This window comes from Lissotriton vulgaris, chromosome 7 (assembly GCF_964263255.1).
Source record: "Lissotriton vulgaris chromosome 7, aLisVul1.2, whole genome shotgun sequence".
Lineage (NCBI taxonomy): Eukaryota > Metazoa > Chordata > Amphibia > Caudata > Salamandridae > Lissotriton > Lissotriton vulgaris.
Genome location: NC_141695.1, coordinates 1,296,481,204 through 1,296,509,019, shown reverse-complemented (window position 1 = coordinate 1,296,509,019; position 27,816 = coordinate 1,296,481,204). Strand labels below are relative to the sequence as shown.

General features: G+C 44.1%; 1 protein-coding gene across 2 annotated transcripts in view; it reads left to right on the top strand.

The window, feature by feature from the left end:
- Positions 1-27,816, top strand: part of LOC147703531 (uncharacterized) — a 399,722-nt gene that overhangs the window by 285,636 nt on the left and 86,270 nt on the right. Inside the window, exons 6-7 of one of the 2 annotated variants that reach the window (XR_015297584.1) lie at positions 18,476-18,613; positions 27,243-27,357. Coding sequence is in view for 1 of the 2 variants with exons in the window: in XM_086931902.1 (XP_086788028.1) it covers positions 18,472-18,613; positions 27,243-27,357 (257 nt within the window). In the remaining variant the exon portion in view is untranslated. Of the gene's footprint in view, positions 1-18,471; positions 18,614-27,242; positions 27,358-27,816 lie in introns of both variants that reach the window. The other variant, XM_086931902.1, reaches the window with a different exon arrangement.

Below are 27,816 nucleotides of genomic sequence, written 5' to 3'. Positions count from 1 at the left end.
CTGGCTGCATGACAGCTGGGGCGAAGTCGTGTAATCACACTTTGCTTTAGATATAGTAACCCTATATCTAACCATACAATGGACACTCGAGTTCCTATCAGTCACTCCTATGGCAGGCCTTGACGATCCTGAAGGCAGAGTGCATGGGCTCGTGTGAACTAGGCTCTGGCCCGAGCCGAGCCCGGTTGCAGCTTGCGGACCCAAGACCCAATGGCTGTTCCATGATAACGCGTACCACATCGGTAACTTCGGTGTCGCGTTATCAAGACATGTCGAGTAAGGTGTCATACGAATCGGGATGCTGCCCTCTCCCCAACGCTGGCGGCGAGGTTAGCATTCCGCCCTTCTAGAGGGACACGACATGTACGTAACTGTGAACCCCGGTTAAAGTTAACTAAAAGCCTCAGCTCCACAAAATGGGTGCTGCCACCACAGACACGAGTCTGACCTCCTGCTGCTGGGAGTCCTTCCAGCGAGGAGAGCTTGGACAAAGGGTTTCCTGCCAAGGGCGGTGTTCGCACCGTCCCAGACAGGGTTTGTGTATTCTGGGTAGGTAGGGCTTTTGCGAGAAGGTGACTGCGAAGTGGCACCCCGGTGCTCACTACGCATCTGCCGGTCAGAACCAGTTCCAGGGGCGCCAGCCCTGGCCTGGGGAAAGTCCGGCAGGGGAGAGGGGTGTAACTACCTCCCTTCCTGGTCCCACCCTTAGGGCAGGACCTAGTCATGTACCCACCCCTTTCTTTAGAATAAAGGCCGGAGCGGGGACCCTTCCAAATTAGATCATCTTTGAATCAAGAATACTTTCTACGAAAGGACTTCAAGACTCTTCTCAAGATTTCTCCCTTGTGACTAAGGAGTAGTCACCCTGCATCAGCGGGCACCATCTAAGAACTCTGCGGTTTGCTGTAAGTCCTTCCTCAAGGAATCCGACGGCCCAGCTCGACGAGAACCGGCTTCCCTGGCACCTCTGACCTCTACCCACGTCATCAGCTCAGCTGTGATCTGTGGGTGCGACAAGACCTCGAGGGACCGGCCATCATCAGAACCTGCACGCTCTTAAACCAGCACGACCATCGAGGTAACTCTCTGGTGAGTGCTCTGGGGTCCGAAAAGCCCCGACCCTGAGCCGCTCCAGCACCGAAGTGCAGTCTCCCAGCACCTCCACGATCTGCGTGGGGCCCTTCTGCTCGCTGCTCAGCACGTTGTCTGGTCACTAGCCGCTGGCTTGTGCCCTTCTGTGACGACATCCGACAATCAACACTGCTGGTCTGGTTGCTCCAGACTGGCCCTTGCTTCCATCTTTGCGAGAAGCACCCCGGACCCTCCTGGTCCACTCAAGACACCATCTTAGGCCCACCACGTGGCCCTGAGATCTGCCAAGGCTTGTTGCCCCATCCTGGGCCCAGCGACGCCGACAGCATCATCCTTCGTGGGACAGCTCGCACCTCCACCGTGGTCGCCGACAACGCCTCCTGGTCTGTGAGACTGCAGAGCCTAGCGTCGCCCACTCACCTGGTCGAGGTGACGTCCAACCGGTGCCATCCTGGTACCCTCTGACTACTGGCTAGTAGTACGAACTTGGTCCCCTCTGCTTTCAGGTATCAACAATCTCTGATCCAGGCTTGGATCTCTACGAACTATTCATCACTGGTCGCCGGCCAGCAACTCCTTTTCTTCCGGCTCCTGGCTCGTCAGCGAAGACCCCGACGCCTGTAAGACTTGTGCAGCCGCAGCCCTCGTGGCTAGGTAACTCGGCATTTCGGTGCCTGCATAGCCTCTTTACTCTAGGGTCCCGAGTCCCTCGCTTCCGACTTGCCTTATCGGGTCCGCCCGAGACCTTAAACTTTCCGTGTCCTTGGACACTTGTTTTAATTGTGCACTTGAAGTATTTTCCTAAGAGATTTGGTTTGTGCTTAGTACCCTGTCCTCATAAAGAATACAGGGCTGTTGTGATTCTTAATAAATATACTGTTTATTTTCATAACACTTGTGTGGTGTCCTTTCACTGGGTGTTCAAGGGGTACATGTGTGGTAAACAGCTGGCTTAACACGCCCTCTCGAGTCTTTAGCCTTAGACTGCTCGTATCCACGCTACTAGGATAGCTGGTCTATAGGTTGACTTACAACCAAACACCATAAGGGTCGTTGGAACGATACATAGCGGTCGCTAGAATAGCGAACGTTGCATATCGGGCCAACTTCTCACAGAGCTGACCCCCCTTCAGTGTTTGTTAGCCTTGGTCCCCAAGCCCAAGAAATGTAATTTGTCCTACAAAATGTTACAACTACTTTTAGTACTGGCAAGGAGGAGGGTGGCAATCACATGGATGGGACAGAGGGCCCCAGAGATGTTGCAGTTAGAGATGTGGGGGAATGGTCCCTGGCGGAGGAAACCTTCATGCAAACCGTGCGTAGAGATGTAAAGCTACAGGACGACCTGCTTGCGTGGAGAATGATGCGAGTGGTGGGAGAGGCAGCCGAGGATTCAGATGGCACCAGTGCGGAGTTGTTCACCCCTGGGGATACAGGATCTGAGGATGAGGGTGACGGGGAGGGAGGGGGAGGGCAGTGAGTTGGGGGAGTGCCTGGCCGTACACGCACGTGTTGGATACAATTGGGAGGAATTGTGTTTTGGTATCTGGAGGTTTCATTCCTAATCTAAGTAACGATTGCTGTACTATCTGCCGATAGGAGTGCCATAATGAGGTGAACGAACTGTATACACATGTCTAAGTCCTGAATGCCGAAGTTTTGGGGGGGGTGGGGGGGGGGGTTCCATTGGGGAGTTGGGGGGTAATCTGTATAAAAAAAATAAATAAAAGCAGATCAGAATATCCTGCCGCGCAGTTACATTGCTAGGTTCATGGCCTGGCTTCCATGCTGCCACCTACCGCCGCCCGGCCTTCGGGTTGTGGGCTGATGGGCCGTGTGCACAGAAGTATGTTATTTGACGTAATGTCGTTGCTTTGTTGATGCTGTCGGCGCAACTGTTATATACTATCATTGTCTGCGACAAAAATAAAGTTTAAAAAAAAAATTACAATAACTTTTATTTAAGTAATAATTATTTAAAAAAATTAAAAGCCATTGTTATTTGTAATATCACTACATCTAAGTCACGTAAATACAAAACATGTTGCATTACAAATGCTATAGGTGTCACTTTTGCAAAAGATAAAAGTATTGGCATTGTAAATGAAAAAACTATTAATTTCGCTATTTTCAAAACCAACATAAATAAAACATGTCATCTACAAGACCAATAGCTCAAACTTTCCTAATGCGAGACCTATTGCATTGCAAATGCTTGTTAAAATTAACGCTACCATCAGCCGACTCCGCTGACAAGGAACTGATTAACTTGGTGTCGTCAGCATAGGACACTAATGACATCCAAAAGGATTTCACCACATCAGCTCAGGTCATAGCAACTGATCCAAGAATGGTAATAGTGGGATCCGGGTAGTAGATCTAAGAAGCAAAATTCTATGTGAAGCTGTAAAGAGGAAAACTATGAACATAGAGCAAAGCAGTTTTCTTTTTTTCGCCGATTTGAATATGGGTACTTCAGCCAGTCAGAGGGACTTGATGGCTGTTACAAGACAGCTGTTGGCGAGGGGGTTGAAGGCTTCTGTGGGCCGCTCAGAGAAACAGAGTTGAAAACAGGGGGGGGGGGGGGGGGGAGGGGGGGGGGGAAGAATTGAAGTTTCTTTTTCCACCAGTGCACTATGGTAACTCATTTTGGGCAGCCTGGAATTGAACCCATTTGAAGAATGGTGACAGAATTGTACATTGGACTCAGAGGCACAACTAGAGTCAAATTTCGGGGGGGCTGAGAGAAAATTTCGGGTGGGGGGTGATTCTCTAGCAAAAGGCCGAGTGAAGCTGCAGGGGCTCTAAGCATCAAAGCCTCATTAACAAGCAAAAGGTCTTTTAAAGACCTGTGAAGTACACGGGTGCGGCTGTGTGTGTGCCCGGGAAGCCGTCTCATCCCGGGCTGACACACACGAGGTAGGGGGGCGTTAGGGGGTGGAGGGGGCAAGGCTTGAGTCCTTTGAGTCCAATGGGCGTTGCGCGCCTGATTGGACTTGACTTGAAGGCAGGGTGGGCGATTACTTGCTCTTGATATATGCGGACGTGGCATATGCCTCTTTAATGTAGAGGAAACGGATCTGTTGCTTTATTCGGAACCAGTAGACTGTGCATTCTGTTTTCTCTCTACTGTCTGCTTTGTCTTTCCTGACTCTTTGGTGTCACTTGATTATTTTGACAGCTATGTTATTTTTGAAAGACGTTATTTATCACATATCTGTTTTATCCTCACTGCTGTGACCTTCAGTCTATATATGAAATTGCAAGATAAACTAATGGGTTCAGAAATTATACTTTTTGAAAAATGACTCGAAAAAATCAAGGAGTTCAGAAATTATCGTTACAAAAGTGAGCACCCCTAAACTTCAGGAGAATGTGAAAACTTGAATGTAATTGAAGCTTCGCTTATGGAAAAATCATAGAGGCTAGGCTGTTATTTGGAAAGCAGCCACTAGCTGGCAGTGCTCACCAAGAATTAAATGACAAACGACCTGTAGACTCTCGACTGGAAATACAATGTATCTTACTATTTTATGTTGACATCTTTTATAGAGAGAATAATAAAAATGCATGTTAAAGAACTCACTCTACTTCTAGCAGTCTCTAGAAAAACAAATAAAATATCACAATATCATAGGAGGTGAATTAACAGCACTCACAAACCAGTACAGTTCATTAAATATGCAGAGAGTTCAGTCTCTGACTTCTCATAAATGATTCCCAGTTCAGCAATCTTCATTCTATAAGGTGTATAGAGTCAAACGCAAAGCCTTGCAAGAGATTATTAAAGTTCTGGAAAACACGGTCTTGGACGTATATAGACCCTCCTTCCAAATTCCTAAGGCCAGTTGTAGTGTCAAGAGAAGCAGACATCCAATGCAACATGTAGAACAAAGTCTCCTGGGTTTCCAAGACTCTGAAAGCAAACTTGGGAAGCAATTTCACTTCCCTTTTTTTCCTTTTATACTGAAGATTCAGGATGGCCGCTACCACGAAATATTGCCCAATGAAATTACCAAGTCTTGAAATATTTAGTTTTAGTTTCACTTTTCACTTTGTGGCATTGTTGTCAACTGTGACCAGCATCCTGGATAAGGCATCACTGCAAACAAAGTTCTGCAATGGAAGTGTGTTAAGAAATTTTGCAGTAAGATTCAATGTTCTTTTATTCCAGCTTGTGATCCCTCCTCTGTATTCCTCTTTAAACTTGTCCACAATCTTGACAACCAGGACATACCCATATGATGTCCCCTCTGGCATAGACCAAATAAGTAGTGAAACACACTTGCCATCTCAATCTACTCCTGCACTATAGTTCGCTGAATGTCATTTAGGTGAACTCCCTGCAAAAATGCAATGGGAACATTGCACCTATGGAGTGTAGAGTGTATGGTATACCGTTTTCTGGGGGTAAGCATAACTCGGATATTCCAAATCAGTTTTGTCCATGTATTACTAGCCACCTGAGGATGTAAGACATATAAAAGATATAATCCATGTCAAGCCTGCTTTTCGACTAAAACACCCACATGACAAGGCATGCTCTGTTCTTGTAAACAAATATATCCTTAATGGAGTACTCAATTTTCACTATTTCGCCAAATAAAACCTAGCCCAAGTTACCAAGCCCTGGACAGTTCATAAACATATAAGTATCTGTAAAATCAAGTAATTGAGGCACAGGAGGACTCAGCATAAGGTTGAAGAAGGTTTATTCCAGAGAGTAAAAGGTCTCATCCATCCAAGAGCTTGAGCCAGGTGCAACTGACTCACATATCTTACAGTAGATTCTATCACCATGGAGCTACTCAAATGGAAACAAGGAGACATTCTTAAGAGAAGCTGAGAGCTACATGAAGGATAATACATGCATAGTAATATGCACATTGTTACAGTATCCAAACAACATGAGTAGAAATAAGAAAATGGAACTAAAGATATTATAGAGAAATGTGGTCATCATGGGGTGATTTGACCAGGTGATGGTCAGGGAAAGCTCCTGGATAGACCAAAGAACAGTGCCGTAGCCGCCTAAATCGGCACAAATCAGTTTAATTGGTGTGATCGTATCCAGACGGATCTCCCAGACCAGTTGGGCATCATGGTGAGAAAAACACAATGGTGGAGATGAGGCAACCTGGTAGGTTGGGGGGGCATCATCGACATGTGTACTTCTGGATACAATCGTGGCTCTAGTTTATCACATCTTACTCAGTCCATCCCACACCTTCTCCAGGGTGGCAATGAAATACATTGGTATAACAGAGAGGGATTTAGGCAAAGCCACAAATAAAACAGTTATGTCAATTGCTACAGTTACAAAAAGTCGTCCGCAGTTTGTGGGGTATTTACTTGCATGGAGGATGAGCCACCTGAGGCAGATGCCTGTAGGGATTCTGCATCTCATGCAGAGCTCATTGATTCTTGAACTGATCTCCTCCTAGTGGCAGATTGTAGTTTAGCTGTGATCTACAGAACAGTACATCTCTCCTCCTGTGCTTGTGATAGCAAGGGCATGATTTCCAATGAGGGGTGTCATTGCCGATCTATCCGGTTCCCCCGGGGGTGTCTGCAGGTGCCACACCTGCTGAGTCAGTGGCCAGATTGTCCTGCATTGTTATTTGACCGTTGTTCCACCCAGTTGCAAGAATCATGAGGGTCAGTAAAAAAAATGGCCCGCTGATTGGCAATGATCTTGAGCTTTGCATGGAAGAAGAGAACATACTTGTGTCCTAACACTCTTTGGAGCTTATTACAAGCCCATTGTGTTGCCTGTGCGTCACTTTTAATCTGGGAAACAGTAACACAACTGCGGCTCAAGACGCTTGTAAATAAGCCCCTTTCTTTTTTACAGGCATAAAAGACTCTCATCGATGTTGCATTGCCAGTGTTCAGTCTCCCTCTGCCCTTGCTGCTTGGAGGATCATGTCACAATCTCAGTAGTTAAGTTTACCAGCAAACCTGGGACGAGCAGGGCCCCAAATGGTGGTCTGTGGGCTGGGTTCCTATGTGTCCAACCACAAAGTAGGTGGAGGAACCTTGGGTGGAACCTCAGTCTTGAGCCAGGCTTCAATGAAATCAGTTATTTTTGGACCGTCTGAGTTCCAGAGAAGGCCCACAATTCATAGGTTATTTAGTCTGACCCATCATTTGGCATCCTCTGCCCTCTCTTCGAGAAACCAAACACAATTAGTGGGCTCTTGCATCTTCCAAGGCATATCTGCTGCATGGAGAAGCAGCTTTTGAAACGCACTTTCATTATGTGGAATTATATCATACTGGATTTGAATATAGAATTGTATTCAGAAAAGACCCTTTTGTGGTTTGGTTTAAATCAATTTAGTAGTTTACAGGATAATTGAATTACAGAAGGATGTAGGCGCACTTCAGAGGGTTAGCCTTTGTACCCTTAATTCATTAAATTGTACAGACGTCTGGATCCAAGGAAGATCTGAGGATAAACTAATGAAAACAAAATTCAAATCTGATTGGATGAGGAAGCATTTTTTCCATTTGCTATTTTGGTAGCAGTGGATCCAGAAGGATCAACAGACCTTCGTAGTTTGATTGGCTGTCTGCGATAGAAAACAGTTGTGTCTACCATTGAGCACTGCTGTGTATCTATGAATACTCATGGATCCTGACTCCCACAAAATAAATTTGAATGTGTATAAGGGGACTGGAACAGCCTCTAAACTCAGGTAAGATGAGGTTGGGTCAGAAAGGGCAGAACCTGACCTTAAATGTTAAAATATATATATATATATATATATATATATATATATATATATATATATATATATATATATATATATATATATATATATATCTATATATTCAATGAAAAAACCATTGGTTTTAGGCCATATATAGTTAGGGATTTGCATTTACAAAACCTTATTTTACTCGCATAAAACCATTGAAATTCCATATATAGTTAGAAGCGCTAACTATATATCGCGCACCCGCAATCCACTGCTGATGATGTCACATATTACATCATTCATGACATGGTCAGTGACATCACTGATGACATCACTGATGACATCTCAAATGACATCACTGATGACAACTCAAATGACATCACTGATGACATCACTGATGACATCTCAAATGACATCACTGATGACATCACTGATGACAACATCCAGTGATTGTATGTGTCTGTAAAGTTTAAATATGTTTTACATATTGAAGAATGAGTGGATGTATAAGTGTCTGGATGAAGAATTTAGTAGGTGCATGACTGACTGTATGAAAGAGTGATTAAATGTGTCTCACTGAGTGCATGGGTTAGTGACTAAACTGTCTTAATTTGTGCATCAGTATGTTTGTTGTTGTGTAAGCTGCTGCATGTGTTGATCAGTAGCTATAAGAGTGGCCATATGGGTTATTGATTGGTTGCCCAAGTATTTGAATGGGAGGCTGAGTGTGTGTGTGGGTGGCTGGGAGGTGCGTGACTCTGTGCATAGATGTGTAAGCAGTTGATTCACTAGGAGTATGAGTTCAAGAGTGCATGTGGAAACAGCTATATGGGCGGTTGACTGTGCATGGGTGTGTTGGTGAGTGAATGGATTTCTCATTGCTACATGTGCAAGTAAGTACGTATGTAAAACACAATACATGTGAGAGTTGACATATATAAATAACTGAACATAAGAGCCAGTGAATGTGTGAGTGGCTGTATCGATCACTGTGAGCTTGTATCAGGGATTATATAAGAGAGTAAATATGTGTTATTATATGTTTGAATAAGTAAGATGTGTATAACTGTATAGTTGAGGAAATGGAGGTGTGATTGATTCTTTGCATGACTGACTAGGTGTGTGAGTAACTCCATGGATGAGTGACAGTCTGTGAGTGTCTGTTTATACTGAGTGTATGTAAGGTTATATTAGAGTCTGAAGAGGTTCATTGTATTATCACATGAGTGATGTGATCAGTGATGACAAATGAGATGTCATCAGTGATGTCATTTGAGTTGTCATCAGTGATGTCATCAGTGATGTCATTTGAGATGTCATCAGTGATGTCATCAGTGATGTCATTTGAGTTGTCATCAGTGATGTCATCAGTGATGTCATTTGAGATGTCATCAGTGATGTCATCAGTGATGTCACTGACCATGTCATGAATGATGTAATATGTGACATCATCAGCAGTGGATTGCGGGTGCGCGATATATAGTTAGCGCTTCTAACTATATATGGAATTTCAATGGTTTTATGCGAGTAAAATAAGGTTTTGTAAATGCAAATCCCTAACTATATATGGCCTAAAACCAATGGTTTTTTCATTGAATTTTCAAGGTTTTGTAAATGCAAATTCCTAACTATATATCCACTATAACCTATGGTTTTTTCTGTGAATTTCATTGGTTTTTTAATAGCAAATATGAAAAGCTTTAAAATGTAAAGTACGTGATAGATAAAAACATTTTCGTATTTATGCACGCTGATGTGCTTTGAACGCTGCCCCCCTCCCCTCTTTTCTCTTAGTAGTACTCTCTCTTTGCAGATAGTGAAGAGTAGTTAACGCAGGCCTTTACCCCCGTTGTAATCCGTCCTGCTTGCTTGTCTCTCCATTTGATTGATTATTATCCAAGCATTTACTTTTTTTCAATTGATTCTCTTTGGTTCATTCTCTATTTACAAACAAGCACAAAGTCGCAATACTCTGTTTAGTCTTTGCAGATCGTGAAAAATCGTGTAAAAAAATAAAAGTAATCGAGCAAAATCAGTAGGCCACTAATTGGATCTCTTTTTGACCTCGCTAAAATAGAAATATTATAAACAACCCTTCATGAGAAATACGAAAATAGTGAGATGAACTGAGCTCCACACCATGAGGGCTGCAAGACAACTCGGCTCCGTCACCCACCCCGCCCAAAATAACGACAAACCCTATGCAAATATTAAAAATATAGACAACACACCAGCAAAGAAACAGGGTAAAACATTTTATTAAATAACTATTTACATAACGTTGGTTTATAAGATGATGTCAGTAGTGGACCGATGTGTGAATAGGTCGGAAGCAGCACAAGGCGCCAAGATCCGGATGGAAAGTTCTGGATATTGGGTGCCATAGTTCAGAGTTCTGAGTTTGAGCCTTTTTCAATGCCTGTGCTTTGTTGTTTCCCCTCCATCAAAAACAAAAAAAATATATAAAACTGTGCAAAAATACAAAAAAAACAAAAAATGTTTACAAAAGCAGTGCTTGTAAGACTGTCTGAAGCTTATTTCCACCTACTGCAGCTTCACTATTCCAAAGTAAGTGAGGGTCGTTTGTGGACCTGACTGCATTTGAAAACAATGTTATATGGTACCTCCCTAAACCGCTTGACGGAAGCCCCCGAGGGGCTGTGTGATGACACGGACTCGGAGAAGACGCTTGGCTCCTGCCCCCTCCCCAAGTCTTATAGCACTGGTGTAGCCTGAGATCGCCCCCGACATAGGCGGCCGGCTCCCGGGATCCGGCGGAACTTTTTGCCTTTTGATGACTCTTCTATTCTGGACTTTGTCCCACAATCCGTTTGACCTGAAGACACGCTGTAGTGGGGCGCCCCTTTACCGTTTCAGTTGCCATTCCGCCCGCTTTTGCTACACTGTGCCTCTTCCGCCATTCAGCTGTTTACCGCCCGCTCTTGCGACTACAGCGTCTCGCTCACCATGTAGTTAAGTTGCTCCCGCTCTTGCGGTGCAGCGATAGGCGGCTGCCACAGGACTCTCAAAATGGCGGCCGGCTCTTCGGTTTTGGGCCTGGTCCACTAAAATGGCCCTGGGACACCTTTGAACTCGGACGCTTCCCTGATAGGGCTTGGGTCCCATTCTCGAAAAGCGTCCCCTCAGCCGTGAAGATTCTACAAAAGTCTTGGGGGCCTCCGACTCCCGCAGGCTTCTGGTGGGGAGCGGCTGCCATGATTGCTCGTGGAATGGCCACGACGGAGCTACGAGATGGTAGTGGTCTCATGCTGACGCCAGCTTTAGTCTGAAACATCCAGAAACACTATAGACTACCAATTCGATCAGTTCCGGTAGCGCCCCAACATGACCCGGAAGAGAAGAATTTGCCCTCCCCTCTTTGACTGATGGTTCTTGTTGCCTGTCCCCTCTGTTGTCATTTAACAGAACTTTTTGGACTGCTGAAAGGGGTTGTGTTCTTAACGCTGGTTGGTGGAGACATTTAGACTATATTCTTGACCTACGTTGTCGCGTAATGCGTTTTATGACACGCCGCGTTAGCGCACCCGGAAGTGATCCGAGGCGCGGCGCGCAGCGCGTAACGTAAGCATAACAGGTCATGTGACTTGTTAATAAAACTTTTCATTGGTTCATTTTACTTTTGTTAATTTAATGATGAAAAGCTTGGTCATATGACCTAAAAATTACGCTTTTTATTTTTTTCGAACATTATTTTTTTTTCAAACATATGTTATAATATTCCAGGCTAATGTACTTTCCCGGAAAATTTACAACTGTCCTGCAAGTAAAATATATTCCTTTTTCGAGAAAAAGGGCGTTTCTTCGTTCCATGACGGAGCCGTTGAGTAAGAGAGACTCGGCCTGCTGTCTTAGTCGCCGATACGCCTGATTATCAGATTCTTATCGATCACTTTATGTTGCAGAAATGAAAAACACAACTGCCCTTGACCATTTATCTTTACTGCGTTCCTACATATTATACCTTTTATCCGTCATGTAATTGGACTGCTTTATTTCACTTGCCTTTTACTGATTCGAAAACAGTGACTAAAAGTAAAAACTTTACCAATGTAAATACTACTACCGTGTTTTGTTTTAAAAACCTTTATTGTGAAAATATCAGTATACAAATACGGGCCTATAACCACGTGGGCCGGCCACGGAGCAAACTGAAATCGTATATGATGAGGAGACATTTACACTGTAGAGGAACGTAACGAACGGGCCATTAGGTTGCAAGAACTAAGGTGTCTAACAGTTGCGGAATCGGTGGACGTACATTTTGTAATTAAAATAAGACAGGGCCACTTACAATAACATTTTCTAGATATACATTTGCGGGCAAGGAGTTACGAGTCCCATTTATACCGGCGCCATTTTGGGCGAGGCCGGGCAGGTCCAAGATATAGTCAAAATGTCTTCACCAACAATCGGCCAGACCAGAACCCCTTTCGGCCCTTTATGCTACAAGATGGTGTCTTCCATTCAGAAAATATTGTTGGCAGCATTTTGAAAAGAAAGATAAACAGCCGTTCTCCTAGTGAGTCTCACATTGTTACATTTAGGAAGAATGTTGAAGAGTAATATGTGGAAAATCTGAAGCCATTTTTCTACAAACTCTCAATCAGCCTAAGTCATGGAAGATCTTTGTCCACACCAGGGCAATAGTGAAGCTGCAGCAGGTGCAAAGGAGCTTCAGACAGTCTTACAAGCACTGCTTTTCTAAACATTTTTTTGTATTTTTGCACAGTTTTATATATTTTTTTTTGTTTTTGATGGAGGGGAAACAACAAAAAACAGGCATTGAAAAAAGCTCAACAGTGCAGGGAGCCTTGTGCTGCTTCCGACCTATTCACACATCGGTCCACTACTGACATCACCTCATAAGCCAACGGGGCACCCCACACTGACTTTCGGCGCAGCATTGTAGGATGGCCACACCAGTGCGGCAACTTGCTGGACACCACCTCGGTGCCATCCGGATCTCGGAGCGTTCGAGTCACTGTACCGCAAGAGTGACCGGAACTCAGCTGGTCACGCCGTCTTTCGGCGCAGCATTGTAGGATGGCCACACCAGTGCGGCAACTTGCTGGACACAACCTCGGTGCCATCCGGATCTCGGCGCGTTCGACTCACTGTACCGCAAGAGTGACCGGAACTCAGCTGGACACGCCGTCTTTCGGCGCAGCATTGTAGGATGGCCACACCACTGCAGCAATTTGCTGGACACCACCACAGTGAAACTGCAGCAGGTGCAAATAAGCTTCAGATAGTCTTACAAGCACAGCTCAGAACTCTCAACTATGGCACTCAATATCCAGGACTTGCCATTCGGATCTTGGCGCCTTGTGCTGGTTCCGACCTATTCACACATCGGTCCACTACTGACATCACCTCATAAGCCAACGGGGCACCCCACGCCGACTTTCGGCACAGCATTGTAGGATGGCCACACCAGTGCAGCAACTTGCTGGACACAACCTCGGTGCCATCCGGATCTCGGCGCGTTCGACTCACTGTACCGCAAGAGTGACCGGAACTCAGCTGGACACGCCGTCTTTCGGCGCAGCATTGTAGGATGGCCACACCAGTACGGCAATTTGCTTGACACCACCTCGGTGCCATCCGGATCTCAGCGCGTTGTGCTGCCTTCGGCCTATTCGCACATCGGTCCGCTACTGACGCCGCCTCACGTGCCAACGGATTTTCTACGGTTTTTGTAGCCCTATGCCGCATAACAGGTCATGTGACTTCTTTATAAAACTTTTCATTGGTTCATTTTACTTTTGGTTTCCTAAAGATGGAAGGCTTGGTCATATGACCTAAAAATAACACTTTTCATTGGTTTAGAACATTTTTTTTTCCCAAACGATGAAAGCCCCACCTTGTTTCTGGATCATTCAGACTGAAGCTGGCGTCAGCATGAGAGCACCACCATCTCGTGGCTCCGTCGTGGTCATTCCGCGAGCAATCATGGCAGCCGCTCCCCACCGGAAGCCTGCGGGAGTCGGGGGCCCCCAAGACTTTTATACAATCTTCACGGCTGAGGGGACGCTTTTCGAGAATGGAGCCCAAGCCCTAGCAGGCAAGCGTCCGAGTTCCAAAGTGTCCCAGGGCCATTTCAGTGGACCAGGCCTAAAACCGAGGAGCTGTCCGCCATTTTAAGAGCCATGTGGCAGCCGCCTATCGCTGCACTGCAAGAGTGGGAGCAACTCAACAACATGGTGAGCGAGACGCTGTGGCCGCAAGAGCGAGCGCAACTCAGCTACATGGCCGCCACCTGGGGAGGCCCGTTCACGCCGGCTCCCCCACGCCCCCCCCCCGGGCCGCCGCACGCCAATTTTCGGAGCAGCATTGTAGGATACCAAAACCAGTGCGGCAGTTTACTGGACATCACCTGGGTGCCTGTCGTACATGTTGTGTCAGCCATGTGACACTGGACACAGACCGCTACTGACGAGGCCTCCCCCCGCACCACCCGGGACGCCCCACGCTGTTTTTCTGTGCTGCATTGTAGGATCCCTAAACCAGTGCGGCACCCAGGCGACATCACCTGGGTGCCGTCCAGAACTCTGCACGTTGTGCTGCCTTGGGACTATTCGCACAACAGACCGCTACTGACGAGGCCTCCCCCCGCCCCACCCGGGACGCCCCACGCCAATTTTCGGAGCAGCATTGTAGGATCCCTAAACCAGTGCGGCACCCAGGCGACATCACCTGGGTGCCGTCCAGAACTCTGCACGTTGTGCTGCCTTGGGACTATTCGCACAAAAGACAGCTTCTAACCATTGTTGCTTTTTGTGTTGAGAAATGTTTAAATGTTTTTAGTTTTTGTTCCGTTCGTTAAAGTTAGTAGTTAATAAAGTTTTATAACCTTACTTTGTTGGAGTGTTATCTATTTTTTTAAAAACGGGTGAATGGGGCCTTGAATCGGGTTATTGTCATGTGTGGGCTTTGGAAGTGTGCTGCTGCAGGATCGGACATTTCAAACTCAAATGCACGTTCTTTTTCTTACCTTTCCGAAGCATGGAGCGCAATAGCAGGCAGAGAAAGGGTGATGCACGTGTTGAACACTACCTGACCTGGCAAGTTGCTGGCAGTGCCCCCCCGCCCGCTCCTGAAAGAGGGCACACACACACCGCCGCCCCGAATACTTCACAAATCTTTAAAAGACCATGCGCTTGTTCATGAGGCTTAAATGGTTTATCACCTCTTCTAGAACCCCTGCATCGACCCTCTGACGTTTCATGGAAAAATTACCACGTAACACAATACCAAGCCCTGTCAGCTGAAACCCCCAAGGAATCGTGGGGCATATTATCAAGGGGGTTTATCTCCGCTTTTTTGGCTTTAAAAGCCAAAAAAAAAGAGATAAAATTATCTCCCTATTACCAAGCTGTCGCTACCACCAGTTAGTGACAGCTAAAAGGAGATAGCGACCATCTTGGGCCCCGCTTTGCATGTCAGTGATATTTATCACTAATGACATGCAAAGTGGGCGTGCCAAGATTTTAGCGACTGGAAACAGTCCCTAACCATCGCTATCTCCTATTACCAACTTTTGGAGATATTCGCGCTAAGCGCGAATATCTCCAAAAGCTAACACCTGACCTGAGCAGTTCTTAGCCATGTTATCCAATGGGAGGTGGATAACATGGCTAAGAGCATTTGCTCGATAATACATGAATATCGCTGACTTTTCAGCGATATTCATGCATTGCGGCCGTTTTTTATCGCATTTGCGATAAACCTTGCTAATAGCAAGGTTTATGTGCGATAAAATTCGCCGATGTGCGGCGATAATTTTTGTCTCTAAACAAGTTAGAGACAAAAATTATCGCTAGTTGTTGGTAATATGCCCCCGGATTTTTCCTTGCAGGAATCGGGAGGCGAAAGACTAGCACTGAAATCAGTAGTCTCACGCCTGAATCGGGAGGGTTGGCATGTCTGCATTCTCTACAGCTGGGGCCATAAACTACATCCGCAGGGCTAGGTGATAGCCTGGGTCCGGCCTGGACAATCGGACACAGAGGAAGAGGAGTGTCAGAGGGTGCGGTAGTGAATAGGGTGAAAGGGAGGTGTCGGGCGGGCACAGGGTGTGATTCTCAGAGAAGAGCAGCGCAGATGGGGGGAAGTATATGGCCCATGCATGAGAGAGACAGAGCGGGGGTGACCAGTGCGTGGGGGAGATGCTTGCGAGGGTGCGGAGCCGTGCTGAGAATCGACAGCGTGCAGAGAGTGGGCCTGGTCAAGGCATCTAAAATGGCTGCCGTGCACGACAAAATTGTGGCATTGGACAAAAAAGGCAAGATAGCGCAGACAATGTTTATCAATAAGGATTCATTTATAACAAAATATTTTATCGCAGTGACAAATTGGCGGTCAACACTTCCTGATTTCCATCGAATCGAACGTTAACAGACGTCACGCAACAAAAAAAAAAAAAAGCTCACGCACAGCCGCTGGAAGACATGTATCAACATATTCGGAAAACATAAGGGATCAGGATACGTCTCCCGCACCCCCTTATACCTAGTAATTTAATTAAAACGAAACACAAAATGGCGAATTCCCGTTTCGCTACCAGTTTGCGGCCCAGTTCGCGGCTCGGGAAGCGCTTCTACCGTGAAAAATATATATATTTTTTTTTTCCCCACGAGACCCTTTAATAACCCCAACATCATTCCTAGGGGGTCAAGAGAGGTATACCTTGCCCCCTTTCATTAAATTCCCCCTTCGTTTTTCACCTCTTCTTCTCTCTCGATCCTACCGAGAGATAAGATGGCGGCCGCTCCGGACTGTTTAGAATGTTGACAGACACCGGAGGGCCAATCAGCTTCGCATCGCAAAGTTCCGATACGCGAAAAGTTCGCTAACCGGATAGCTGCCCGGAGCGCTGTTACAGATATATATCTTGATTTAAACGTTAATTTCTCAAAATCCACTGAAGCACATATATTGAGACCTAGCAAAGGCACATCGGGCTAACAGTCCCTACAATTTTGCCAAGTTTCGTGGAAATCCATTCAGCCGTTCGAGCTAAAAGTGAGGCCAACCGCCCTATGGAAATTAACATGGGAAAAACGCGTTTTGGGACCCCCCTTTTTTCTCGGCCCCCCCTTGACGAAACCCCCCCAAATTTTCAAGGGCTGCTCAGAAACAAAATGTGCCATTTTCCTGAAAATTTCAGCCGATTCCGTCCACAAACGCCAAAGTTATTAGACATAGAATTTTCAAAAGTCCCATAGACAAAAAATCCTAACTATATATACCTACTGGCGACCGCCAGTAGGTAATATATATATATATATATATATATATATATATATATATATATATATATATTGCAATGTTAGATGCCCCTATATTTAAATGGGCATACAGCAATGCAAATATAAAGAAATCTTTACTGAAGAGCTGTATTTTATTGTGTGAAAGAATAAAACGCATGCACTACATTATTTAAACGTACATTTACATTGTTAATCCAATAATAAAGCTCTGTTTTGAACGTCATAGAATCATAACCTGAAGAAACGTATGCTTAGTTTTTCACATTTCAACCAAACATCTCATTCATGTCGATTGGCATGAATTAAATACTGTTGATTGACAAGTGAAAAAAGTTGTATAAAAAGAATACAAGATACAGTGAGGTATCTTAGGGATTCTAAGACTGTCGCTTGATTTGAACCTATAGAGAACCCAAACTCTGTGGTAGATATGAAAGAGAGTTCTTACTGTGAAAGATGGAAATTAAGAAAATATTCATGAAAATAATGAACACGTTATCTGTGCTTTTAAGATCCCTCTGTTAGGAGGTGTCTTTGAAGTACAAGTGTCAAATGTAAGTCAAGGAGTGCCAGATGCTTGCCAGATACTTAGGGTCTGTGAACTAGATGAACCTCAAAAACCAGAATGCACTGGGTTGCACCAGTGACCCATACATAAATGATGTGAGAGTTCCTACAATCTTGATCATTAAAACTCTTCTCCTGGAACCGGTGGATTGTGTGCCATGCTTTGTAAAGGTATTTTATGCGCCCGTTCACTAACAAGAAGAATGCACGTTTGCCAAAACAAGATTATGCGTTAATCCCTTTTGATGATAGGTAAATGCGTTGACAAAGTAGAGTAAAGAGATGGCGTTTATACTGACTGCGAAGAAAAAGGAAATGCAGTGTGAAATAGATGGACTTCAGAGACCAGAATGTACTGGGTCTACACATATGACTAATACTTGATACAGATCTTAGAGTCTGTCGCACATGAGAGGGGTGCTACAAACTACATAGGTTCTGAAGCTATCTACATAAGACAAATATACATACACAAAATCTAAATAGAACTCATTTACATAGTCTTTATCTTAAAAATCTAACATTAATCTTACTGTCCTGAACCTATTTTGGACACCACTGTCTAAAGGAATGCTTCAAAAGAGCTACATCAACTAAACAGTGAATTATTGTAGATTCTTTGCTTATGTGCTTTAGAATCCCTACATTAAATATAGTTCTCATGAGGAAGGCAGCCAAAACAATTAAGTCTAGTTCTATGTTTCAAGGTACCAGAATTTGTATATTATAACTTAGGCGAATATCTTGGCAGGTCAAGATATATACATATAGAGCACATTTGAAGGCAACATTTCTAAATACTGTTTTTCTTTCAGACAGGTTCGAATTCCAGCTGCTCACAAGGCTATCCTTTACATTGTGCTGTCGGAGATATGACAGGCAAGCACGGTCCTATCACCGCAACCAAGAGGCAACTGGTGACTGATGGCAACCTGCCACTGACAGGAGATTTCTCAGGTGAGGAATCACATGAGTAAATAAAAAAGATTTATACCTAGGAAAAGAGATGTTGTACAATGTGGATACTTTGAAGATATTGCCACAATGAAACAAACATACTTAAATCCATTAGATAAATAAATACAACTGCTTAAATTGTTCGAGATGGGTCATCTGTGCTTAACTAAATAATGTGTCTGTAAGCAAGATAAAGATGAAACATCATGCTTTTTTTAGCTTGATCGTCAATTAATAATTATCTATCCAAATTACTTTGTACTGTCTCACAAAAGCTTTTAGTTCTGGCCGAGAGACATACAGTGTGGACCGGCACAGGTAAGAGTAGTGGGTCGGGGCGGGGTGAGGTGGGGGGAAGTCGACAGACAACGGGATAGGTAAAATGAAATACATTTTTTTTAAAAACACTTACCTTGCGATCGCCACATCGCCGAGTCGGCGATGCGGCGAGTGCAAGGTAAGGAGTTTTATTTATTTATTTACTTGTACCTATCCTGTCGTCTGTCGACTTCCCCCCCATCCCGCCCCAACCCCGCCTGGCCCCACTGTTCTTACCTGAGCCGGCGGCCAATGGAAACATACATATGATATATATACATAGAGGGGCTTTCTGTGAGGGCCCTTTGCTCATTGACTTGTTCAAGTGTCCTTCACAATTTGCTTTCTCACATCACAGCATGCAACATGGAGCAAAGAGTCAGCCCACATCAACAACTGTCTCTCAACACTGTAATTGTATTATGTTCTTGCACATATGCACATTCAACTCAAAAGTAATTCACCTCAGTGTTAGTGCTGGTAGGCAAATCTCTTATTTAATTTCATTTTTTTATTAATTTTTTTAATTGATCAATGTGATGGGTCAATTTTTATTTACTTTTTTTTGCAAACATATGGGTGCCACCATCTATATTGCTACTGTGCGTTGCTTTTACACTTTTAATATTGCATATTAATATTGCATTATTATTTAATATTATACATTCATAATTGCATCTTTGTCAAGGCAGACATTTTGCTTTGCAAGTGCTTGGTTTTGCTGCTGTGTAAAATACTTGAAGTTGCCACACATGGACAGAATGATTTTCAGTGGCACAACCTGATCCAAAAGGTTACCATCCTACCCAATTTTTCAAGGACAGTCATAGATTTCAGTGTTTGCCCATGCATGACCATTGTCCCCAAAAGTCCATAGTACTGCCTTGCATTGGGAAGGCTTTCCATGAGTAGAGCATGGGGGTTCCCATGCATACAGCCATGGATTTTGGCCCATTCCCATATTTCCATACACCTGTAAGCCTAGAAATGTGTCAAAATTCTACGCCATCCTCCTGTGAGGCGTAACAAGGAGAAATATCTTTATTTCTCCTTGTTGTTTTCTCCACGTGTGCTGCATTCTTTGACATACAAAGAAAGAGGAAAACATTGCTGAAGATTGTTTTGTGAGGGAATGTGTTCCTTCCTCCACAAAAACAATCATGTCTGAAAGCCAGGAAAGAAATGCGTTTCCATGGCGTGCCGAAGGAAAATGAAATAGTAGCTCCTTCACATCAGTTCTCCCTGCAACAGTTCTCCTATCCAGCTTGCCCCCAGTCCACTACCCTCTGCTGCCTGTCTACCTGCTGCCCTCTGTTTGTGCCTCCTCTGCTCATTGTTTGCTCTGTTTTATATTTTCTGCTTGTTTTTTGGCCCTGTTCTGCCTTTCTGCTCTGTTTTTCTGCCCTCTGTTTTGCCCACTTCTGCTCTGTTTTGTCTTTTCTGTTCGTTTTTCTGCCCTCCATTTTGCCTGTTTCTGCTCATTTTTCTGCCTTCCGTTTTGCCTTTTTCTGCACATTTTTCTGCCATCTGTTTGGCCTTTTATTCTTGTTTTTCAGCCCTCTGTTTTGCCCTCTTCTGCTCTGTTTTGCCTTTTCTGCTCTTTTTATGCCCTCTGTGTTGCCTTTGTTGCTTGCTCATTGTTCCTGCCCTCTGTTTTGCCTTTTTCTGCTAATTTCTTCCCGCTGTTTCCTCAAGACCTGCCTTTTCGACGGAGACCTCACACCCCAGTGCCACTTTCTACAAATGCTGATTGATAGATTGATTGATTGAGGGTGTGTCAGCAGTTCTATGCTCCAGTGCCAGGACAAAAATAAGAATAGAGAGAAATGTCATCAGAGAGCTGAAAGAGACAATACTCCATCCAATCATAAGCAAGAGGCCCACCAAAGCCTGCTCTATTTATATTGTATTGTAGGCAATAGGTCATTAACAGCAGAAAGCTAAGGCTTTTTGTAGGTTGAGGCCTGAAAGTAAGTAAACAGAAGATGAATGCATTGGAAATGCGCAGCATATGGTATTGGGAAAAATCGTACTGTTGGCTGAGTTGTCTGGTGTCAGTGGCAAATACTATCACCTTCAGCCTGGTCACAGACAGCTCTCCTGGTCAGGATAAGAGCAAGAGTTGTCAGTGCCTTAGGAGAAAAAATAATCTTTGCCTGTGGCACAAACTCTCCACGCCAGCAGAATATCTGTTTTTTCACCCCGCCCCACTCTTTCATCCTCCTGCATTTGCTTTAATTGTCATGATATACTGACTCTGCACATGGTTTGCCTGCACTAGAGCATCTAGCCCATGGCAAAGCCAATCAAATGGTTGCTGACAAAAAAGAGTTGTAACTCAAGAGACTAAATTAAGACGTCCTTAGATTCGTCTATTGGAAATAGGTTAATTTTACAAAATAAAAGTTTGTAGTAATTGTGAGAGTCAGAAAACGTGCATCTGCACAGGGTGCCACAGGGGTGCAGCATTGAAGGATAGATCATCACAGGCTGGGCGACATGATTGATGTCTTAGAGCTGATTAGAAATTAGATTCCATGAGAGAAGTCCTGCTAGTGGATTTTCTAAATCTCCTGGATCTTATAGGATAATATATCAGAATCGCTGATAAGAACACACGTGCCCATGTCTACATTAAGACTTGTTAAAACCAGGCTTTTATAAGAATATGAGAATGTACAGGAAGACTGTGGAAGAGTTGAAAGGAAATGGAATGTAAAAGGAGGATTCACTTGCTCAAAGCCCAACGTAACAGGAATACTCCAGTTTGGTCTGAATTACAACCATGCAGCAAGGCCCCTTTAAATAGCAAAGCTGTTACTTAGAGCTAGCTGTAGGGGTGGACCAAGGACATAGACCAGCATTGAGTTGTCCCATGTGACATACAGCAAAATAGCTCAATCCAACGACCTAATGATGATCACAGTTCATCTAAGTCACAGGGATGTGGACCATAGCAGCACAAGGAAGCACAGTGAACTTATGAATTCAGACTTCATCCAGGTAGGAGGAAAAGGAAGTGAATAAACACTTAGATACAATTAATGTATACTGGTATTTGTATTGCACTTACTACCCGTGATGATGCACTGAAGCAATTTGCAGATGGGTAGCACACTTCTCTGTTGGGTTGTGTTTGACATTGCAAATTTCATCATATGTGTAATAAATTGGGTTATTAGTTTAGGGTGGTGAGAGCCCCATGAATTATTAAACACAATCCATATCAGGGTGAGCCAAAAACGTCGCTAAATAAACCTATGCTTAACCATCCGGTAGCTTGGCACAAATCAATTAGGCTTAACTTAAAGACAATGTGTAAAGTATGTATGCATCACTCAGACAGTAATAAAATGAAAACACAACACAAGAAAAATCCCAAACCACATTACATTTTTAGCAAATAAAATGACACCAAAATAACAATGTGATAAGTAGAACTGGAGTTATGAATTTTTAAAGTTTGAGGTGTAAATAGCGCCACAAGCTGGTATCGGGCAATGCTAGACCAGGTCAAAGTCCCAATTTCAGGCTGACTTCGATGGAGCATGTGTAGAATACAGGGACCAGGTTTGCTCCAGTAAATTTACCTTCACTGAGTCCAACTCCATGCAAGAATCCTCACCTGGAAGTTCATATTGACGGGGGCCGCGAGGAAATCATAGCTGACGCAAGGAGCAGCCCAGCAAACGGTTTGTATTAGAGAGAGATGTGGGCAGTTGCTGAAAGGTGCAAAGAGCTGGTTAATGTCCGAACTTTGCATTGATCCTTTCTGTATTCTTAGAACTGCTCTGTGTTTTCAGGTGAGAAAACTTACAATGTTATGCTCCTTTGGTGACAGTGGAAGCAGGTTCAGTTTGGAGCAAGCAACTTTATCTGCATTGTGTTGGCAAGCTTGCTGTCCTGGTGGAGGAAATAAAAGCTTGGAAATAAATTGGAATTAATCTCAGACACTTTACACTTGGATTTACCAAAGAGTCTAGGTGCAAGAAGAAATTGTGGCTCCAAGAGTAGACGGTGTAACTCCTATGGGTTCTGTAGGTTCAGTGCCACACATAATCCAAGTTCATTTCAGACACAAAAATGTGCCAAAGTGCTCACATCCTGTAAACACGAAGCCTCAGTTGTGTATCTATTCATTTACAAGTACACCACCCATTAACACCTTAGGAGCCTCGAACGTTCAGCGCCCAGTGCTGAACGTTCGAATAACGGGTGCGGCCCCGTCGGCCAACGGTCGTGCGCAGCACTGGCAAGGTAGTGCTTGCGACGACCGTTGGCCGACGGCAGCACTTAAAGGGTTAAGATCACCACTAATATTCAACCTGCCCTGGAGTTGAGATATCAACCAGCAAGCTCAACCACTTCTCTAAAATGTGACGCTCTTCCTCATTGAAGCAACGTTCAACGTCCTCGAAGATGGCGCTCAGTGCTGTGGAATCACACCTGGTAAAAATGACAGAAAGCGACATAGACGGTGGTGAAGACGCTGCAGTTGTCCATGTAGTTAGAGCAATCCATCCACTCCACAGAACACACCAGTTGACTCACATGTACCATGTGGACGTACAGGGCCACCCAGTCTCGGCCCTTAAAGATCCCAGTGCCTCTATAAACCTGTTGGCTGAGGAGTCTTCCTAACCCTCCCACTTGCTATTGCAGCTGGAAGGTGTATTCCAGGCTGACTTCACCCATGACTCCACCTGCCAAAGAGCCAAAGTGTATGTGTACCAGCTGTCAGACTGCCCAGGAGCCCAACTTGGTACAACTCACCTTCAGCTACAGTGACCTTGACCGGCTATTAAATGACTTTGCCCCCCTGTTCGATGGCATTGGCTGCCTGGTAGGACCAGCAATCTGCCTTCACATTAATGACACTGTGGCTCTGGTGGTGCTTCAGCACCACAGAATTGCCTTCCATTTCCCCCAAGGTGTAGAAAGAACTGAAACTCTTAGAAAAAGCTAGCATTATTGAAAAAGTGAGAGGCCAACCCCAGGGGTCTCTCCCATTGTAGTGGAGTAAAAACCTAAGCAGGGCACCACATCAGGACCACACCATCTCTTCTTGAATTCCCCAAGAAACTGAAGACCTGGCTATTCAAATAGGAGCCCAATGAGCCTCCTCACCTACTCCAGTGCCTAAATACCTTGTGGGTGAGAAGTGTGCTCTACAGAGCCACAAAACATAATATAACATACAACTTAACATAATGTATCATGCATGGCTCAGATTCGCATGCAAATCAAAAGCTTTTTTTTATCCAACCAGAAGCAATCGGGGGCTGGGCACCTGAGAAGAAAGATCTGGAGAGAACTCATTCACTGCAAGATGAGACTAACAAAAATTAGAACAAAGACTAGATGAATCACCCCAAGTACACAAATAGAGCTAACAAGAAGCAATATTGTAGCAGGTCCACATCCTGATGTAGAGGAAAAACCCAGATCTGCAGACATACTCAAACTCTGGGTCTCTGAGAAAACCTAAGCAGCCCGACGCAAATGCGTGGACATGAGAATACCCAAACTGGCAATCAAACAAGAGTGTCGTATAACACCAACCATTGATGACATTAATAGAGAACTGTCAGAGTCAAAATGCTTTCCAAAGATGGATCTTCAATCTGGTTACCTCCATATACCACTACACCCAGACTCACGTTCAATCACCATGTCTCCATTCATGCCGGCCTCTGGAGGAACATCCGTTTGAACTTTGGAATCTCCAGTTCAGCCGGAGTCTATCAGCATATCGTCAAAGAGATTCTGCATGGCCTTCCAGGGGTACTAAACTTGAGTGATGACATTCTGGAACACACCTCAACTCTTGAAGAGCACCTCACTTGCCTCAGAGATGTATTCCACAGACTCAAAGAGTGTGGTCTAAACCTTCATAGGGAGAAATGTGACTTTCTAAGAAACAATATAAGTTTCTTTGGGTACCTGTTCTCTGATAGAGGAATTGGCCCTGACTGTGACAAACTGAGGGACATTAATAAATAATACATTTTTCCTCGTCGTAGCCGTCTGTCGAAATACCCCCCACCATGCCCCACTGCTCTTACCTGCAAGGGCTGCGGCTGCATCCAGTTCGGATTTAGCATACCAGCACATTGTGAAGGATAGTTCAAGCTACATTCCAGCTCCAAAAAAACAGGTTGGAGTCAAGAGATGTACTAAACAAAAATGTTTGACATTAAGATCAGCATTAATCGTAGAGTGTGCAGTACTACTACGCTTGACTTTGCAGCTGAAAGTCGAGGTCTTGTGGCAAACCCAAAAAACACTCAGTACTCCAGTGAATGCCTCCAGTCCTGAACTTTTCACATACAAATCATTGATTATGGGTATGCTAGTCTAATTAGGTAAGTGGAAGCAAAACAAGACTACAACATCCAGAATGCATGAGGCTTTCATACAAAGTGACAGTGCTGTAAACAGTGTGCATAATGACCTGGAGGGAGTTGGTCACCCTAGTTAGCATAGTCAACCTCAACATATACAAAGGGTCAATTGTACCTTGTTTTCATAACTATGTATGGGAAAGGCATGTCTCAGCCTCAATACACAGAAAAATGCCTGACTCTGTCACTGCAAAATGTGTTGGTATTATGGAGATAGCTGTATCAATCTTGGTCCAAAATTATCTCAGGTTGTTAACTGCGACGGAGGATTCCAATATGTCTGACAAAAGTGCACAGGTCTTCTAGACTAAGTGCAACATGTTTTTTGTATATGTTAAGAATGAACCTGTTTCTGGCTATCTAATCATTGAAGGACAGGAGGCAATAGGGAGCATTGTTTATGGAGGCAGGGTGATATTTCAATAGCAACTGCTTTCCATTGGTGCAGGTACAAAAGCATAGGCTAATGATTAAATCAGGTGAATCAGTAGGAGAAGGTGAAAAACAAACAGGAGAAAGTGCAGAAGCCTGAAATTAAAAGTGGATAATAAAAAAAGACTACAAAATGTAAGTGCAATGGTATCAAAAAATGATATTCTGAGTCAACATTAATACGTAACGGATTCGACGATGTCCTAGGTCCAACAGATAAAGGGACTAAGCTACAGGGTAATTTTGCCACTATAAGCTAGGCATAAAAGTACCCCTGGGGTAAATAAGCCCATATAAAAAATTCAGAAGCAGGGGAAACATTTCAAAATAGCTCAGTGATTTTAATGTAGGTTAAACTCCAAGTAATTGACAAACGTGCCACATTTCATTACCTCCCTGGGCTTGGAATTAGCTGTTAGCCATCAGAAGGGCATGAGGAGATAATCAAAGTTTGCAAACATGTGGTGACTCTTCAAGAAGTGGAATGGAGGTCTGCCTCCTGTGAAACTTGCTGTATAAAAGAGTGACAACAAAATACGAGTATATAAGTAGAACTACAATCATAGAAAAAAAAATATTTTGAGTTAGGCCTAATGCAAACCTAAAACCAACTCAGATGCGGGACTAATCACTGAAGCCATGAATCCCAGATTACCGATTCTTAAATACCGAATCATACCGATTCGGTATTTAAGAACAGGCAAATGGGATGTAGGTAAAAAATTACCGAATCGGCCTGGAGGCCCATAGGAATGAATGTCAATTACCGAATCGGTAAATACCGATTCGGTAAAAGGGGGAAACATTGAAGGGTGGCAGGGTGTCACTTTGACACCCTGTTGCACCCCTCAATTGTATATGGGTGCGCATGTTGCAGACATACATGCCCTAAGGGCATGTATGTCTGCAACATGTCATTGTTGGAAAAGCAAAAAAAATGCTTTTTCAAAGGTTTTCATTATTTACCACCAACTTCTAGTTGGTGGTAAATAACGAATCCTAAGATGGGAAAAGCACTCATTTGAGTGCTCCCTACATGTCAGATTTGGTAATTTACAGATTCGGTATTTTTAAGAATCGGTAATTTACCGAATTCTTAAATACCGATTCGGTAAATTACCGAATCTGAAATGATGCCACCTACATATGAAAAGCCTAATTCCGTCGGTAACGGCCGAAATTCGGTAATTACGCCCGTTACCAACCGGAATTAGTCTTCCTACATCTGGCCCCCAGTCTTTAAAGCCTCAGTGAGTTGGCAAAAAAGCTATTTAAAACAACAGTTTCAAGAGGCACTGTAAATTCAGGTGACCATGGCTGTTCGTGCCTTTTAGGAGATACTGTGCTGCATTGCAATAACTAAAAGATAGAAGTGAGATTTGAAGCTCCATCAAACATGGCATGTAATGTGAAGACAATAACCTGTGAACCTAGTTATGTTACCTAACGAAGGATTGCATCTTTTCTTTTTTTAGTTGTTGGTCGAGGAATGCTGCTGAAAAGTGGCCAAGAAGTGCTGGACTGTTCTACAGTTACTTTTGACGGCCCCGTGATTACCCTTATTTTTCCCATTGTGACCACTTTTAGCAGGTATGTGCAGAATAAATGTTCTACAGTGTCCAGTACAGCAATAACCAAAGCTTTGAAACACAAATATATTACTCAACATATGCTGTGTCTTCCAGTCTTGTGGAGATGTGAAAATAGTGCCTCGGGTAAAAGGGCTGGCCATATCCCACTGAACTACTAAATTTGTTTTAGGGACACTGAGGGCCAGATTCACAAAGGGGCGGAGACCCCATAGTCATGGGCATCCGCAGAAATTTTTCCAGGGGGCGGCTATCCTGGCAAATGAAGGGACGTGGCTAATGTTAATCAATAGGAGCGGGCCTAAAATGGCAGACAATCAGGATCGGGTCATGCTCTAGCCAAGCTGAGAAAAGTAAGTGGTGAATTTTGCATTTGAAACTGGACAACAATTAGAGCACACATAAACCCTAAAATACCCCCCCTGGCCCCTTAAAACTCATACATTCCCTGTTACCTAAA